The sequence below is a fragment of the Durio zibethinus genome, chromosome 23, assembly GCF_047325235.1.
Source record: "Durio zibethinus cultivar Kanyao isolate XHJ-2024 chromosome 23, ASM4732523v1, whole genome shotgun sequence".
Classification (NCBI taxonomy): domain Eukaryota; kingdom Viridiplantae; phylum Streptophyta; class Magnoliopsida; order Malvales; family Malvaceae; genus Durio; species Durio zibethinus.
The window spans coordinates 8,303,063-8,319,828 of record NC_143184.1 but is presented as its reverse complement, the minus strand read 5'-3'; the positions used below and the strand labels follow the sequence as shown (position 1 = coordinate 8,319,828).

Here is a 16,766-nt window from a genome sequence, read left to right as displayed (position 1 = left end):
GAAAAAAATTTTATTTATATTTATTATGAATGCAGGCATATGTCATGAGAATCAGCCACCGAGGCCTTAGTGAAAAATAATTTTTTTTTTTTAATTTTGAGGTTTAATATTTAAGTTTTATTATATATGAATTTGATTGTTTAGTTGTATTTTAATTTATTAATTATTATTTAATTATCATAATTTTTATAATGTAATAATTGATTATTTAGTTGATTACATGAATGTAATTTTGTATACAAAATTAGGATGCATTCAATTTAGTTTATGTGAAAAATTTTTGTTATCATTTTAATATTCACTTCATGTGTTGAAATAATAAATTTATCACGTAACATGAATTTCACATATAAAAATAATTAGACTAATTAAGGATATGTTTGGCATAGCAGTGACATTAACAATGGTTAGATTAGAAGCAGTGGTGACATGGATGAAATTGGTGATCCAACAAATGAGATTGAAATAAGCAATAAGACATAAAATCCATGGTGACAGTATGGAGAGAAAAAATATATCATTAAGGGTATTAAGTAAAAAATGGGTATATTTATAATATATAAAGTTGGATTCTAAATAATAAATATTCTCACTCTATGGTTAAATATTTTAGGTTTTAAGGCAGCTTCCCTTCTAAATTATTATCTTTGATTTTGAGTGACCTGATGAGGTTGGTCCCCGTTTCAAAATTCAGTGACATGCTGCGAAAGTCATTTCCTTCAAGATTCAAATAATGACACTGCCTAGACAGCCTGGTATTGGGCCAATAAAATAGTTATTTGATGCATCAAGCTGAACGAGTTGCTACAAATTGCATATGCCCAATTTTGATCACGGATTTGTTTGAGTTCATGACAAGGGCTTTCGCCACCATTGATCAAACAAAAACGTTTCAATATAAAATACATTTAGTGGATTCTCATTTGAGGATTTGATCTGGAAATAGTTTCTTGGACGAACATGAGAAACCCATTTGGAGAAACAACATTTTCTTGGCTTGCAAACATTGAATTCAGAAGAGGAGGAAACTGAAGATGAAGAGGAAGAAGGTGTGATGCGTGTAGCCATGCAATTATTATAACTCATGATGATCAAACAAAAACTAAAGAAATGAGTAATTTTGTTGTGCACAAGGTCTCTGTTGGGAAAATGGTTGTTTTGGAGAACAAGGTAAAGTTAACAGTAGCAAGTTGGAATCAGTTGGTTGACATGGTCAAGCTTGGACCCTAGAGTTAAATGATGATACTTTTAAAAATGAAAAAGCAGGCAGGGAGAGAATCAATCAAAACGCCCTTTTCCTACTATGATTGGGTCAAAGTATGATAATTTTAGATTACCTTCTTTGGTTTTAATGTGCTTTCTTAAAATTTACACATTTTCTAACCCTGAATTGAGCCATGGGAACTTGGCACAGTCACTGAAATTCGGTTCACAATTTTCCATTTTGCATAACAATTTAGGGATCAGTTGAAACTTACAAATTATATTGCCTTTTTTTTTTTAACATTAGTTTTGCTATTTGAGAATCATGAAAAATGAGTATTTTTATATTAAATATCATAAATTTTAACAGTTGAGATGTTATATTTTGAATTTATAATTTTAATATTTGATAACTTCAAAAATATAAAAAATTATGTCCAATAAGGTGGTAACACTAAGCAACAGCCAAAAATTATTTTTCTTAAGCATTGTTAATAATGGTAGTTAAAATATTTAACTTCTGTAGTAGTTGGTAAATTTGGTTGGGTCAAACCATGTAAGGTGAGAACGGTGACGTGTAAAGCTGAAGGTGTGGCCTCGACGATGCCAGGAAGAGAGGGGTCCCCAGTTTGCACTAGCCGTCTTGCAAATAAAATCAATCTTGTTGACTTGGGGTCAGCAAGATATTTCTAATCTTCTTCTTCTTCTTCTTCTTCGTTCTTTGCAAGTAAAATCAATCACACTGACCAAGAAGATATCCCTCATCTTAAAATTTTTTTTTTTTTAATACTAACACCAGCTAAATATATAATTTTTATATAAAATTTAATATAAATATATAAATGATCAATAATTTACATAAATAAATATATAAATTATAAAATCTGATTTTAGAGTATAAAAAAATATTCTTTCTTTGCACAACATCATATCCAGAGTCCATGATATAAATACTTTTGAAAAATTAACGTTTATGGATTCGAATGATAAAAAATTTAATTTTTTTAAAAATTAATTTTAAATTTTATAAATAAAAAAATAAATTTAAAAATATATTATTTTTTATGAAATCTGATTTAATTTAATTTTAAATTAATCAAAATTTAAAATAATTATCGATCACCAAAAAATTTTAGACAAAAAAATATTTTTTTAAAAAATCTCACTTGATTCAAAAAATCTTGTAAAGTTTTTTAAAAAATTATTTAAAAATTTTTTAATAAAAAATTTAAATAGATAAATTAATAAAAAATAATAAAAAATCAATAATAGATACAAATTTAAAATTTTATTTATAATTTAAAATTATTAATATTTATTCAATAATAAAATTTTAATAAAAATACATATTTAAAAAAATATGAAAATTTATTAAAATTTTGCATATTTAATTCATATAACCAAGATTTTTTGTTTTAATTTTCATTTAATCGCTTTTAATAAAAATGTTTTTAAGTCAATTTTCAAAAATAGATGCAATTTATTTTACCTTTGCATGTTAGCTTACGCGTAACGAATACAACCACAGAAATATATATTAAAAAAATTATTCTTGATCTTCCTAGTAATATTAATAACACACTAAAAAAATAATTTTTTTCATAATGCTAATTATATACTTGTTGAATACTATAATAAAGGATTGGCATAGCTGAATGAAATAATTGACCAATCAGCGTCTATTATTTCTTCGATAACGGGGGTTACCTTCCAGGAATTAGCTCCCGACTCTTGTATAAAAGCTTTTGCCTTGTCTCTCCTTAGCTAGTGCCATTCATCTAATCTCAAAAGCACCTCTCTCTGCAGCTTTTGAAGCTTTTCTAAATCTCTATCCCCAGACCCAGACCCAGACCCAGACCTTTTCCAGAGCTGTAAAAAGAGCAGAAAGTATGGAAAACATTCTAACTCCAATTCAATTGATCATCAGCAGCTCCCATTTCCTGAAGTTTGTCACCAAAATTTTGCTACCATTTTCAGTCCTTTCTGTTATATTATCCTACCCTTTGTTATGCAACTTCCATAGTTTGGCATATGGTTTGCAACTCTTTAGTTTCAGTGTTGGTAAGAATTACATGTTTCTACTTTGCAATGGACTACTTGTTTTCATTGCCACCAGCTCTGGTTTGATTGGTAGCTTTTCGGTGGAGACTGATTTTAAAGCTGAAAAGACTCTCAAAAGTAAGGGAAGCAATCAGACAGAGTTACAGGTTGAATCATCAGAGCAGAAAGCATCCATTGGAAATGCAAAAGTTATGCTAGAAGTCGATGATCAAGAAGCACAAGAATCAAAAATGGATTCTGTGGCGCCCCTGGTACAAGGAAGAGAAGATGTCCCCTTGGTTGTACAAGATGAAGAAGAAGAACAGAGACATGAGCTTGTTTCAGTTGAGAAAGATGAAGATGAAGATGAAGAACTTGGGTTGATGAGTAATGAAGAGTTAAACAAGAAATTTGAACAGTTTATTAGAAAGATGAAGGAAGGAATCAAATTTGAATCAGTAACTGATTATGGTTCAATAATATAGAATTTAACACACACAAGACTCTAGGCATCTTCCGGCTTTAAATTATAGATTTCAGTAACTTGTTTTCTTTCTTTTGCTTGTCTCTTGAAAGCCCTTAACTTAAAAATAATTTGCACCCATTTATACCTGGTTCCCTGTTTTTCTTTTCCCAGAAAAATTTTGGTTTATGTAAATTATATGTTGTGTTGAAATGATTCCCTATCCAAATAATCATGTAATGGGATATGATAGCGGTTACCAAACTTGTTATTTGAAGTATAATTAAGTTGTTGGAGCATATCAATTGAAGAGTATCTTACAGTTTGGTTTTAAGTTCTTGTTCATAGACAAGCTAATTAATTAGGATCCATGAAAATGTTTTCAAGTTTTTTTTTTTTTTTTTTAATTTTTAAACATAATAAGCCGCTTAAGAATAAAAAAAAGAGTTAAAAGCAGTAAGATTTGAATCTTAGATATAACCAGAGAAATAGCCAAATGAACTCAACTTTTTAAAGTTTTAAACTATATGGTTTAGTGATAAATGCGAGGTTTATAAGCAAAGCGCATCTCAAAATAGCTTTTCATTTTATTTGTTTAATGCTAAAGACGAGGCTTGAAAAGCAGTCTCTTTGATCTTTCTTTCTTGATTTTTCTTCCCAATACGATTTTATGAATGTCTTTGTCCTTGCCTCACACGTGCTGCGGATCGTTACTTAATCAAACGAAGCCACCGAGCAATTGCTCACTTGACTTTTAAGTCACCAGAAAAGGACAATGAAAAGGGAGCAAATTTAATCCAATTAGCGTCCCCTTCATTGGAGGAAGAAGAATATTTGATTCTATTTTAATCCAAAGAAGTTTTCTCTGTATTCACTTAACAAAAGGTATTTGTCCACCTTCTGCAATCTAATACATAAGCTATATAATTACTTGAACAGAAAAGTTCAAAGTTTCACTTCGTCCCGTTCTAAAACCTTCAAATGGGGAAAAAAACGACCGCAATTCTGACTTGAAAGGACTCTGTAATCACTGTCCAAGGGATTATTCCACACACGGGGACAAGCTCCAGGGAACATGTCTTAACCACACAATGAGCAATAACTCTCCAAACCATTTTAGAAGGGACAAAGGGACAACATCCCTATCAAACTTCGAGATCCTCAAATCCTAAAGAGAGTGGTTTATTTCTTCATGATGAGCTGCCCAGCATTCTTCCTGCTGAAAATGAAACAAAAAGAAAGAGAGTAACCCCACCACTAAATCAATATCAGTGCATCTTTTTGTCAAGAAAGAAAGCAAATCTTTTGCCCTTTGCACAGGCAGGCACAATAATTAGAAGAAAGAAGAAATAGAAAGTGAAATAAAAACGAAGATAAAAACACGACACCGGTGAACAAAATGAAACCAATGCTGACTCTCCATTCGCTTGGGTTTCCTTGGACCCAAACAATTCCAAATATGTTAAATTAACATCAAGGAGAGTGGGAGACTGGAGTTCTACATTAAAGACCCCACCAACTAGATTTGGTCATCTACGGTTATCAAACACAGATGCAGTGAAATCAAATAATTTATTGACCTGACCTCTCACATAAACGACTCCAGTTTTTGACAATTTTCGCGACAGTATTTAACATGTATGGCTAAATGTTAGCCCACAATTTGACTACAGAATTCTAAAACATATTTCTGACAGTCACAAACACGAAAACTGAAAGTGATCAGGAAGTGTGGAACCGGGCTATGGTAAAGTGAAAGTGAAGAGTAAATGTAACATTGAAGGTCAAATGTCGATCCAGATGATAGTACAAATACCATACCATATATTGTCTTTTAACAGGATGAATGACATGCTTACATTGACCAAACACTAAACGTGCCTAGAGGTGCTTACAGACGGAACATGTACAACCGTTTACAAACAGAACAAAACAAGCCTACAGCCGTTTACAAACACATTGCTAAAGCTGTTTACAGACAGAAAACTTAAAAAACAAATATGAATACTATCATCAATGGAGTGAAGGGAAAATTTAGAAACAGGGTCAAGAAACGCAAAAGTTGATCGCTGATCCTCAAACTGGTAAAAATATAACTCCTACAGGTTTTTCGAAACTTTGAACCGCTGAAACTATACCACTAACTGCAGTACCAATGCCTAGAAGATGTTAGCTACAGCTGAGAAGAACTGGTATAAATTCTACATCATTCCAGCTAAGTAATTTGAGGCAAGCAACCACCCACCAAGGTCTTTTTGCCTTCTGAAACTATTTGTTCTCCATAACAAGTAAGGAGTTTCTGATCAAGTCAAAGGATCACTTTGAGGTTTCACTGTACGGTATTACCTGCTTTCTCCAACTCAAACTCTTATACACCAAAAGCGGCAACGTTGGCGAAGAAATTGTAATGCAAGAAAGATATGCGTATCCTATATAAATGAAGGTTGTAAAATATTCGACTGAATTTATCAGGTTTTTTTGTGTTACCAAAAGCTTTGACTCTGCAGCAAACTTTTCACCTTCTTTATAAACTTCTAATGGAGAATGCTCTTTGACAGGCTGAGCAGCATCCAGTATCATCCAGACTCAGAATAACCACAACTTGACCCTGAACAGTGAAGGCACTTGTTTGGTTGAGATGACAAGCCACTGATACAGTTAATGTGGAAGCTGCAGTAGCATTGGTTCTCTGCTTATCAGATTCCCAGGGCCGTAGTTTTCAATGGTGACCAAGATGACGAGCCAATGGAAATTCTACAAAAATAATGAAGGATGATCCTTCTGCCTCTCTGAGATACTGTACAGTACCATTCATAATCGTTACAAGCTTCTGACTGATGTATAGGCCTAGACCTTCCCTTGAGACACCTTGGCTGTGGTGAAACATCTCCTGAACTAAATCTTCTGGGATACCTGGTGCTGGATGAGTGATCCTGCAATGTAATTACTCAAAGTCAACAGCCTTATTTTTATTCTTTATCTAATTAGGGACATATAAGAACATGCCATATAATTGCTCCATTCACTCCAGTTGCATGTGAGAGCCAACAACAATGTTTGAATATTCACAACAAGAAAAGTTTAAAATAATTTAAAATAGTTATTTCTTCATGTCATAAGTATTACAATGCATCCTGAAGATGATTAATGGCAAGGTGGAAGAGCAAGACCATTCAATGTAGAAAACAAAGGCAAGCAAGAAACATAAGCAAAGAACAAAACCAATGAATTCAATATTTTGAGGATGTAAACAATAAAAACAACTATTTTAAATAAAGGGAGCTACAAGTATAACATAAATCTAAAGCAAATTGTGGTAAACAAAATATTGCCGTATAGACTTCACCACATTTTAAAAATGATTTCAGCAGTTCTAGACTCCGTACAACTGGGTATTTGTCACTCGTACACCATGCAGCAATGATGACATGTAAAGAATGACCTTTCTTCCATTCAGTACCCATTGAATACACAAACTAATGAATGCTACCAACTTATAAATACATATGATAAGAATTAATATGGTCACCATCTCATATATACCTAGGGTTGGCAGCCCAACCCACTCCTGAGAGGTTCCAACTCAACCTGATCTCATAGGATAAGTTTTTTTTTTTTTTTAAATCGGGTTTCGGGTTGGGTAATAATAAGAAAAAATTAGGGTCGGGTTTTAAGCAAACCGGGCCTGATATATATAATTATTTATTTAATTATTTATATATATTTATATAATTTTATATTTATATTAAAAATAATAATTTTATATTTAAAAAATAACATTTTATATTTAAAAATAATATTTTATTAATTTCATATTAGGTCTGGAACGATTTATACAATATCGGGTTGGATTGAGTTCGGGTTTTATAGATATAAAGTTGGGTCAAGTTCGAGGCGAGGAAAAGCCCACCCCAACCTGATCCGTTGCCATCCCTATATACACCATATTCAGAAGACGTATGTGCTTCGAAAATTTTGAAAGGAATACCTTAACAAATCAACAGAAAAAAAATGAAAGAAATAGGGTTCTCATTTTCACTTACCAGTTAAATGCAATTTTACCAAATTTAGGAATATCCTGTGTCAATTTTGAGTCAAAGACAACGTGTTTATACTGCTAACCATACTAAAATTTACTAAAATTCTACTCCCCCCACCCCCCCCCCACTTTTTTTTTCTTCTACAGAAAAAGGAAAAGGAAAGAAAAACGGCATTTGCAAATGTGGTGGTTGAATCTATTCTCCTTTAATAAAAAACTTGCCAGACTGCATCTACTATGAACATAAACATACAGGAAATGGATTTTACCGAAACTCAAGATAAACAATGTGCATCTTTGTTCCAATACGTTCCTTCCGAGGGAATACCCTGAATGCGACTGATGATCCCTCAAATGCAGGAGTGAAGAGGAGTGCATTTGTCAAAAAATCTGAAAGGACTTGCTGAAGCCTCAAATTGTCTCCAAACAAGAACATGGATGACACTTCGGCAGGTAAATCACGGATAACATCTACTTGGCGCTCCTGGCTCGTTATTGTAACTTGTTTCCAGACAGCTTCCAGGGCTTCACCAAGGTTAAACTCCCCAGAGTTCATTTCCATGTAGCTGCAATAGGTGTCACAAGGAGCAAACTCTCGTTATAAAAATAAAAAATAAAAAAAAAAGAAAGAAAAGGGGGTTACCTATGAACAACATCATACAAAAATGAGAAATATGATATTCAATCCATGAAAGATTAATTGTAAATAAAACCCAAAGTTAATGTTCATTCGAAATCAACAAGATCAACAACGCTAACTTAGGTAATAGGCATGTTAAACAATCATACCACTCCTCAATACTTTCAATATCTGTGTCCTCAACAATCTTGGTTATTTGCTCCTGACACATTACACTTGTCTTCAAAAGCTGCCTCTGCTCTCTACTCAAATCAGAAGCCCCCATCAGATCCTGCATTAACACAATCCCCTTCAAAGGTTTCCTGAGTTCCTGACGGATGTAAGCCAACTTATTGAGGCTACTAGCTGCTGCCTGTTCAGACATCCTCCGCACCTGCAAAGCATATTGAAGCTCAGGGCTAGCAACATGCAAAAAACACAAAATGCCAATGACCCTTCCATTGTCATCAGTCCTTCTGTTTGCAGAAAGTAATGCTTCAACAAGTTTGCCCTGCCGATCAAAGAACCCAAACAATAATTTATCTGCATCCTCACCAGCAGTTATCCCATTGAATAATATCCTGAGTTTGGTTAAGGTGTCATGATCCTTCACCCGACAGCCAAAATTGTCCACTGTAAAAACCTCTCCAAGAAGCATCTTACCAATGGCTTCTTCCCTCTTCATACCAGACAACTTTTGCATTGCATCATTCCACTCCAAGCATTGGCCAAGCTCATCAATCATAAAAATTGGGGGAATGAGAGCAGATGGACTCCTCATAACACCAACATAATCACCTTGAATACGGGAATATTTGTTCATGACTATCTTTTGGCCAGTGAGATCTTGCCCAACAAAACAAATTCCAACAACATTTTCCTTTAAGTCTCGACTACAACATGCATTAACAACCAAGATGATAGGACCATCATTTTCCTCACAACCAAAAGTCCTAAGCTTGATTTCAATGCCTCGTTCTTCTATACCTGCCAATTTGCATCAACATGGAAAGCCAGCATAAATTCACAAAATGCCAAAAGAGTGCAATGGAAAAGATGATAGGAGATAAGGATCTCAATAGACAAAGGTAAACCAAGTGATATTTAGCACAATCTTACAAAGGAATTGTTCAATTACATGGCTAAGAGAAAATGAATAAGATTTATAAATAGCATCTAGTTCTCTGACAGGCTATCACAAACTAACAATATTTCAACAATTAGAAAGGATTAAATAGAAAGACACATGCTAATCATATTTCAACAATTAGATGACTCAACAAGCTGTACTCCCCTTGCCCCCCCCCCCCCCTCCCCAAAAAAAAAAAAACCAGTTGTACTCCCTTCTTTCTCAAGGGAGATGCACGGTTTTGGGTTATTTGCATCAGCCAGCAAATAGGTCAGAAAGCAGCATCAAAAAATTCAACCTGTTAAGCAGCATGATAGCACTGTAAACAACCAATGCTGAAGAATACAGAAAACCTTAATCCCGATACTTGATCAGTATACCTACAAATATGCCTCCAGTAAATAACACAGCTATGCACTCCATATGCAATTGCGCTGCTGCTAAACAAACATCTAAAAGAAAGGATGCAAATGTAAGTGACACAGTTTACTCAGAGGCATACATGGAAGAAACAAAAATATCCAAATGTTGAAATACTAGTCAATTAACATGCATATAATTTCTACACCAAAAAAAAAAAAGTATAATCTAATTAGCAGCAAGTTCAAAAAATAAATCACACTATTACCTTCTAGGGCCAATGATAGCATGTTCTTGACAACATCAACTGAATCATCCTCGACAAGATCGGCAAATGGCATGCCAATGGCTTGCTCAACAGTCAGGCCAGTAAGTTCTGCTGCTTTAGTGTTCCATCCATTTATGTTGCCAGAGGAATCAACAGCGAAGATCGGGACAGCAGCTGTCTGAATCAGGCGGACCATTTCATTAGTGACAACACGCAGTTCATCCACCCTCTGAATCCTGTGATCAACAGATGGTACATTCACAATCATTTTGGAATCATCAGCAACCTCATCTTGCAAGGATCCTTTCAATATCAGCTGTAAGGAATGAATTGCATCCATTTCTACATCCTCCCAAGGTAGACTCCGCCACTTGACAACCTCCAGAAAACCCTTGAATGATGATCTTGGATGCATCTTTTTTCCATCATCCTTGTCACGAGGATCATGCTTTGCACCACCCCACTTGATCTCTTTAGCTGTATGGGACCGAAACCAAAACAAGAAGTCTTTTGCAGTGACCCTAACAGCAGCCATCCCACAAACTGCTTCCCCAAGAACTGAAGCACCTGGATAGCCAGCTTCCATAAGGCTCTCAGTACTTAAGCCTGTACTTCCTCTATGGTACTCAAGAAGCCACTCAGCCATATCTCTAATTTGTGCCTCTGTGGGGGTAACTCCAAGCAACCAAAATTTCTGTCTGTAGTAAAGCGCAGCCCCATCACACTTAACAAGATCCATCACATTTGGAGATTTAGTAACAATTCCTACTGGAGAATCTCTCAAAAGCATGTCACAAAGAACAGTCTGAGTTTGCAGAATATGCTTCTCCCTCATTTGGAAAGCCAACTCCACTTCCTTCTTAATTTGCACTCCAAATACTTGAATTAGAAACTCACAGGCATATCTCAGCGGAAATGGAACAAACCTGGGGCTAGTGTGATGGCAAACCACTAATCCCCATAATTTTCTTCCCTTATCCTGTTCACTGTCCATCTCATCATCAGCCTCATTGATAGTCACTGACATCACAAGAGACGCAATTGATCCCATATTTGCCATATACTGTGCATGACACCCATTAGGAGACCTTAATGCGGATCCACAAAGACTTAACGGTTGAGCCAATCCTTTGTCTTGAATCACCTTAACTGGTTGGGCAAAACAATCACATATCATTCTAACTTTATTTTTCATGAAAAGGTATCTTGAGGGTTGTGGTATGTCTGTAGCTGGGTAATGCAAGCCTAGATAAGGTTCCAGGTCAGGTCTATGGCTTTCGGCAACAACTTCTCCATGTTCATCTTCATGAAATTTATAAACCATCACCCTATCGTAACCCGTCAAATCACTAAATTCCTTAACTAAAACATCACATAACAGAGATATGTTCCCACTTGGCAAGGACTGCAATCTCGAAATGGCTTTGGCTGCGAGCTTATAAGACTTCAATGCCCCAGCAGCAGTTACTGGAACATCATCTGGGTTAACTGGTTCTAGATCTATAACTAGCCCAGCATCGATCCTATGCAAAATAGCATAAAAGGGCTTGCCCGACGTTTTAGAATGAACCAATATCGGATTGAGAAGATTAACTTCCCCAAAATTAGCAGCTTTCTGCAAGGCTGTCGCACCTGGAGACCTAAATAGTGTTCTCACATCACTTCCAAAAGTCAGAGCCTCTTGCTGCTCTATGCTTGGAACAGCATGGGGTGCCAAGTCCAACATTTCTGGAGCGTTTTCGCTATAAGCAAGAACCGTGAAGTTTTGCTCATCAACAGCAATCAAGCAACCAAAAGGCTGAATTAGACTTCCTCTTTGTATCTTTTGAAGGTAAGCTGACACAGTAGAAGAGGGAACATTACTACTGGAACTGGAAATGTTGAAGTCAATAGAAGAGGAGTAATCAAAAAGCCTCTTGGATTCTTCAAAGTCCACATGTAGCTTGGCATCAATTGGGGTTTGTGCAACCACACGAGCATTTTGTTTTGATCTAGAAGAACTGCTCCGAGAGCAGTTAATCTTGTTTGTCGACTTGGATGACATTCTCTCAATCACCCGTTTTCCTCTTTCCTTCTTATTCAATCCATGTAAACGTAATATTTCAAAATCAACATAACCAAAAGAAAAGTTCAAGCTTTAAAGCTTTACATGGAATCTGTTAATTTTTGTACTGCCACGACAAATCCTGAGACTTCACCGACATAATCCATGATCAAATTAAAAGTCCCATATCAGAAGAAACTTTATTTTATTGTCAGCTAGAATCTACTGGACCCGGGAATCATGACCAAAGTAAAAATCCCATTGAAAACATAAAAATAAAAGTTAACAGCTTTTTCTTAGATAATTCTGATGATTCCATTCTCAACCCACAAGTAAAAAGCGACCAATGAAATCAAAAGGCTCACCAGAAAATGGATTCCACCACCTTTACACATATCTATAAGGGCAGATTCCCCGTTACTTGCAGTCGAAAATCCTAAACAAAACAAAAAATTAAAACTCTTTTGTACTGCTGAATGTTGATAACTCCTTGAAATAAGTCTTGTATGACAAAATCAAAACCCCAAACGATAACCCAATTTTCAAAAACTAATCAAATTATGAAGCTATATGTGAATTGAAGAAGGAATCCGGGGTGGGGTTGGGCTGGAAAGTGTTAATGCTGGTAGAGAAAGGGGTGTTAAAGGAAAGGCTGCTTGACTTGTTAACGCAGTGCGTTCCAGAAGGATATACATTACAGAACAAAATACGGCAGCATATGGAGAGAGGCCCTTCGACTCGGTGCGTTCCAAGAGAGAGAGAAAGAACTGTTGACATAAGTGCTGTAAATGCTGTGTTAATATTTATAAATTATTTCAATTCGATTATTGATTATTGAATGATGTTTAAATTTAAATAATTTAATTTATCGATAATATTTAAATATTTTTATATTTAAATTGAATAATTTATAAATTTAATTAATTTTTTATATTTTAATATATTTATATTATTTTAATAAATAAAATATTTTAAATTTAAATACAAATAATTAATTTTTTATAAAATAAATTTAATTTTATATTATACATTAATTCAATGAATTAAAATTATTTAATTTTTATCTTGAATTTAAATTTAAAATTTAAAATTCAATTGAATTCTAACAAAATTTTAAATTTTAAATTTCAAATTAAACTTAAACATAAATTTAATGTAATATCGACTCTAACCTCAAAATCCATCCATTTACTTTTGTAATCGGGAGCGGTCGGCAAGCTGCCCGAGAATCAATTCTCGATGGTGTCCGTAGAAGTGGAATTCGGGCGACTTCGTGAAGCGGGTCGGGCTTTTTTGTTTAAGAGTTTTTCTATTCATTAGGCTTTGTCACGTCAACTTTTGTGATTGTGAGTGAAATTTTCGGGTTTGTGAGTGAAATAAGTAATAAATAATTATATTATTATTTATAAATATTAAAGAAAATTAAAAATTACTTGAAAGTGTAAGATAAAAATATTAATTAAGTATAGAAACAAAAAACAAAAAAAATTAAAGTTTAACAAAAATCAATTTAAACAAAATTTTCAATGAGCCTGAAATACTAAAATATTTTTATTAATTTACATTTTATTATTACGTGATGATTTTGTATTAATTCTTTAACTTAATTGATATGAATTTATTCATAACATTAATTTAATAAAAAATTTATGATTAGTGTCGATTACGAGGGACACAAATATACTTTTTACATGAAATATATCTTAAATTGTAATGAGATATTTAAGATAATATATAAATAGTAAAAATTTTTAATATGTTATTTAAATTATAAATATATTAATTAATATAATATTTAAAAAATTATTTATTTATCATATATTATTATTTAAAATTAATCACATTAAATCTAATTATCATATTAATTAATAAAATTATAATTCAAATAATATATATTTTAAAATTTAAATATTATATTAAATATTTTAAAAATCATTCGAAACATTAATTTTTTATTTTAATTTATTTTATATGATATTTAAATTGCATAGACAGTCGATGAGAAACCAACATAGCTACAAGAGTGAGACTGTGACAGTGAGAGAGAAATGGGCTGCTTAGGCCTGATATTCATTGGTCGGCCAAGATAAGGTAAGAATCCCAGCTTAGCTTTCCAAATATCAAGTGCCACCATAACCATATCCAAAACCATTGACATATATCTGACAGTCAAAGAAGAAATTTGTTGGATGAACTAGCTCTCCAACTTTATCTTCGTCTTCTTCTTAAATGGCAACTCCAATTGTAACTCTCTTAATTTCAACGAAAGAATGTGTGAATAAAAAATAATATATAAGTTAAAATTTAATTTTAAATTTGTAACGTATATTTTTTTGATATAAAATCATAAAATTTCGAGTTAAAATGAATAATATTTTACATATTGAATACGAGTCTCCATAAATAATATCAAAACGATCATCAATTAATAAAAACTAAATGTTATATCATAAAAGTCATTAAGTAATACACAATGAGACTGTGAGAGTTACTAAGTATTACACGAGAAACTAAGTGCTATGTTATGAAAGTTATAGTAATAGTTTTGAGACTGTCAGATATAAATTATTTTAAAATCAAGAAAAAAAAAGAGAGTCGCCACCAATCTTTTTTAAGGTGTGATTGATCACCCAAAAGTTTATCTTTTTAATAAAATTGTAAAAATGGTTTGAAGTTTATAAAAAAGATAAATTTCGGTCTGCGAAAATTAGATTAGGTTCGGAAGTCAGTTACGTGTGAAAAAAGATTAGCACCCTCACAATGCCCATAAATTGGTACCATTTAATTACGCGCTATTTTCGGTGTTGGATAAAATTGGTTTCAATTTGAAATTTAACATTAATTCCCTTCACTTTTTAAAAAATAATTGTTTAAAATTCTTTTTTAGGAATATTGAAGAAATCTTTAAGTTAAAGAATTATCTTAAAATTCTTCAACATCTAGGCAGAATTTAAAATAACTCTTCTCGGTTAAGATTAAATAAAATACTCCTTAAAATAAAAATAACACTCTTTGTAAAAGATAATTATTGATGACTCTTCAACATCTAAGCAGAGTACTAAGAATTATTTCTTTTAGAATATTATTTTTATTTTATTTTATAATATCATAATTTTAAAAGTAAGTAAATTAAAAAAATATTTTTTGTGTGAAAAAGTAAATGATGGTATTATCAGATAGCAAGTAACAATTAAAGAAAAAGAAATGCAAACAAGTGCAAATAGTAACAAATAAATGTATGTAAGCCAATAAATGCTGTGTATGATAATGAAGTGCAAATTTGAAATTGAATTCTTAAATATAATGAGATCACCTTGACTCCTCATCATCTAGGCGGAGCTTTAGTGCGACTATTTATATTTAAGATCTCATTTTATTATTATTCTTTTTTTATTATTAAACAATAATTAACCCAATTGTTAGAGAGAATTAAGGACTCGTGAGAAAAACTTAATGGAATAAGATTTCTTTAAATACCTCATTATCTAGGCGTCATTCGAGAACAAATTACTCCACTTAAGATCTTCGCACATATCCTTAAAATTTTTAAAAGGTTTTGAGTATAGGTTTAGGTTGAGGTTTTAACATTTGGTGAGTTTCGGGCAATGATTCAGGATTTCGTACCAAATTCAGGGTTTTCAAAATTTTGAATTTTAAGGTTTTAGATTTTAGGATTTTGAATTTTGGATTTTAGGGTTTCAGTTTTAAGGTTTGAGATTTGAAGTTTTGGTTTTAGGGTTTAAAGGATTTAAGGCTTAGTTTAGGATTTAAAGAAAACGCGAATATCTCTAAAAATCTCCAACATCTAGATGAATTTTCGAAGCAAATTTAATTTTTATGATTTTTGAAAATTTATTAAAAATCTTCATATATTTTCCTTTTTATGAAAACTTATTTTTAACAATAACATTAATTTTATTATTAGTATTATTATTATTATTAATTTTAATTTTTTATACCTTTTATTAATTTTCTTTTTATAATTTCCTAACATCTAGGTGAAATTATTTTTAGAAGTGTGTTTTTATTCCCTCCAACATCTAGGCAGGAAAAATAAAATAAAATTCAATTTTTATTACTATTTTTTATATTATTATTATTATTATTTAAGCATTTTTAATGCATATTTTTTTAATTATTATCTTACTTGTTTTCATTTTTGTTATTATTAAAATAATTAAATATTTATTCTAAAAAATTTTAAAATTTATCATGCATAAATATATAAAAAAACTCATAATAATAAAAATAATAATATATAAAAAAATTTACAAATTCAAAAAAAAATACCTGAAATCGGACCGATCAATGACAGTTTAGCTGGGTCGAAATAGGAGTGGCTCAGTAAGCGGTTCGATTGAACTGGTTGAGTGACGGTTCAGTGCATGGTTCAGTTAAATCGGTTCAAGGTTGGTTGAACGAGTTGACGGGTCGGTTTGCGCGAATCTCAGGTTGGGTAATAGGCACGCGCGGATCCTTTTACATTTAAAACGACGTTGTTTTGGGCTTTAGGCTTTTATATATAATTAAAAAAAAAAATTTGGTTCATTCTTCTTCTGTTAAAAAAAAAAGGGGTAGAGCCTTGGGGAGAGCTCCAGATC

The 16,766-nt window shown here is 32.5% G+C and overlaps 2 protein-coding genes across 2 annotated transcripts; one reads left to right on the top strand and one right to left on the bottom strand.

Annotated features, from left to right (window-relative positions):
• The first annotated feature begins 2,958 nt into the window (after positions 1-2,958).
• LOC111314507 (uncharacterized) lies at positions 2,959-4,011 on the top strand. Its single transcript, XM_022915930.2, has one exon. It carries the CDS (start codon positions 3,093-3,095, stop codon positions 3,726-3,728), a length of 636 nt encoding a protein of 211 aa, XP_022771665.2. The 5' UTR covers positions 2,959-3,092; the 3' UTR covers positions 3,729-4,011.
• Positions 4,012-5,454: 1,443 nt separating this feature from the next.
• LOC111314506 (phytochrome C-like) lies at positions 5,455-12,942 on the bottom strand. Its single transcript, XM_022915929.2, has 4 exons — positions 10,122-12,942; positions 8,535-9,351; positions 8,015-8,311; positions 5,455-6,639 (listed from the first exon to the last, which is right to left on the bottom strand). The coding sequence occupies exons 1-4, from the start codon at positions 12,163-12,165 to the stop codon at positions 6,426-6,428; spliced, it is 3,372 nt and encodes a 1,123-aa protein (XP_022771664.2). The 5' UTR covers positions 12,166-12,942; the 3' UTR covers positions 5,455-6,425.
• Positions 12,943-16,766: the final 3,824 nt, after the last annotated feature.

Coding starts and splice junctions, on each gene's coding strand:
- LOC111314507 (XM_022915930.2), top strand. CDS start 3,093: ATGGAAAACATTCTAACTCCAATTCAATTGATCATCAGCAGCTCCCAT.
- LOC111314506 (XM_022915929.2), bottom strand. CDS start 12,165: ATGTCATCCAAGTCGACAAACAAGATTAACTGCTCTCGGAGCAGTTCT. Junction 9,352..10,121: donor GCTATCATTGGCCCTAGAAG/GTAATAGTGTGA, acceptor GCAAATTGGCAG/GTATAGAAGAACGAGGCATT. Junction 6,640..8,014: donor ATTGTTTATCTTGAGTTTCG/GTAAAATCCATT, acceptor ATTACATTGCAG/GATCACTCATCCAGCACCAG.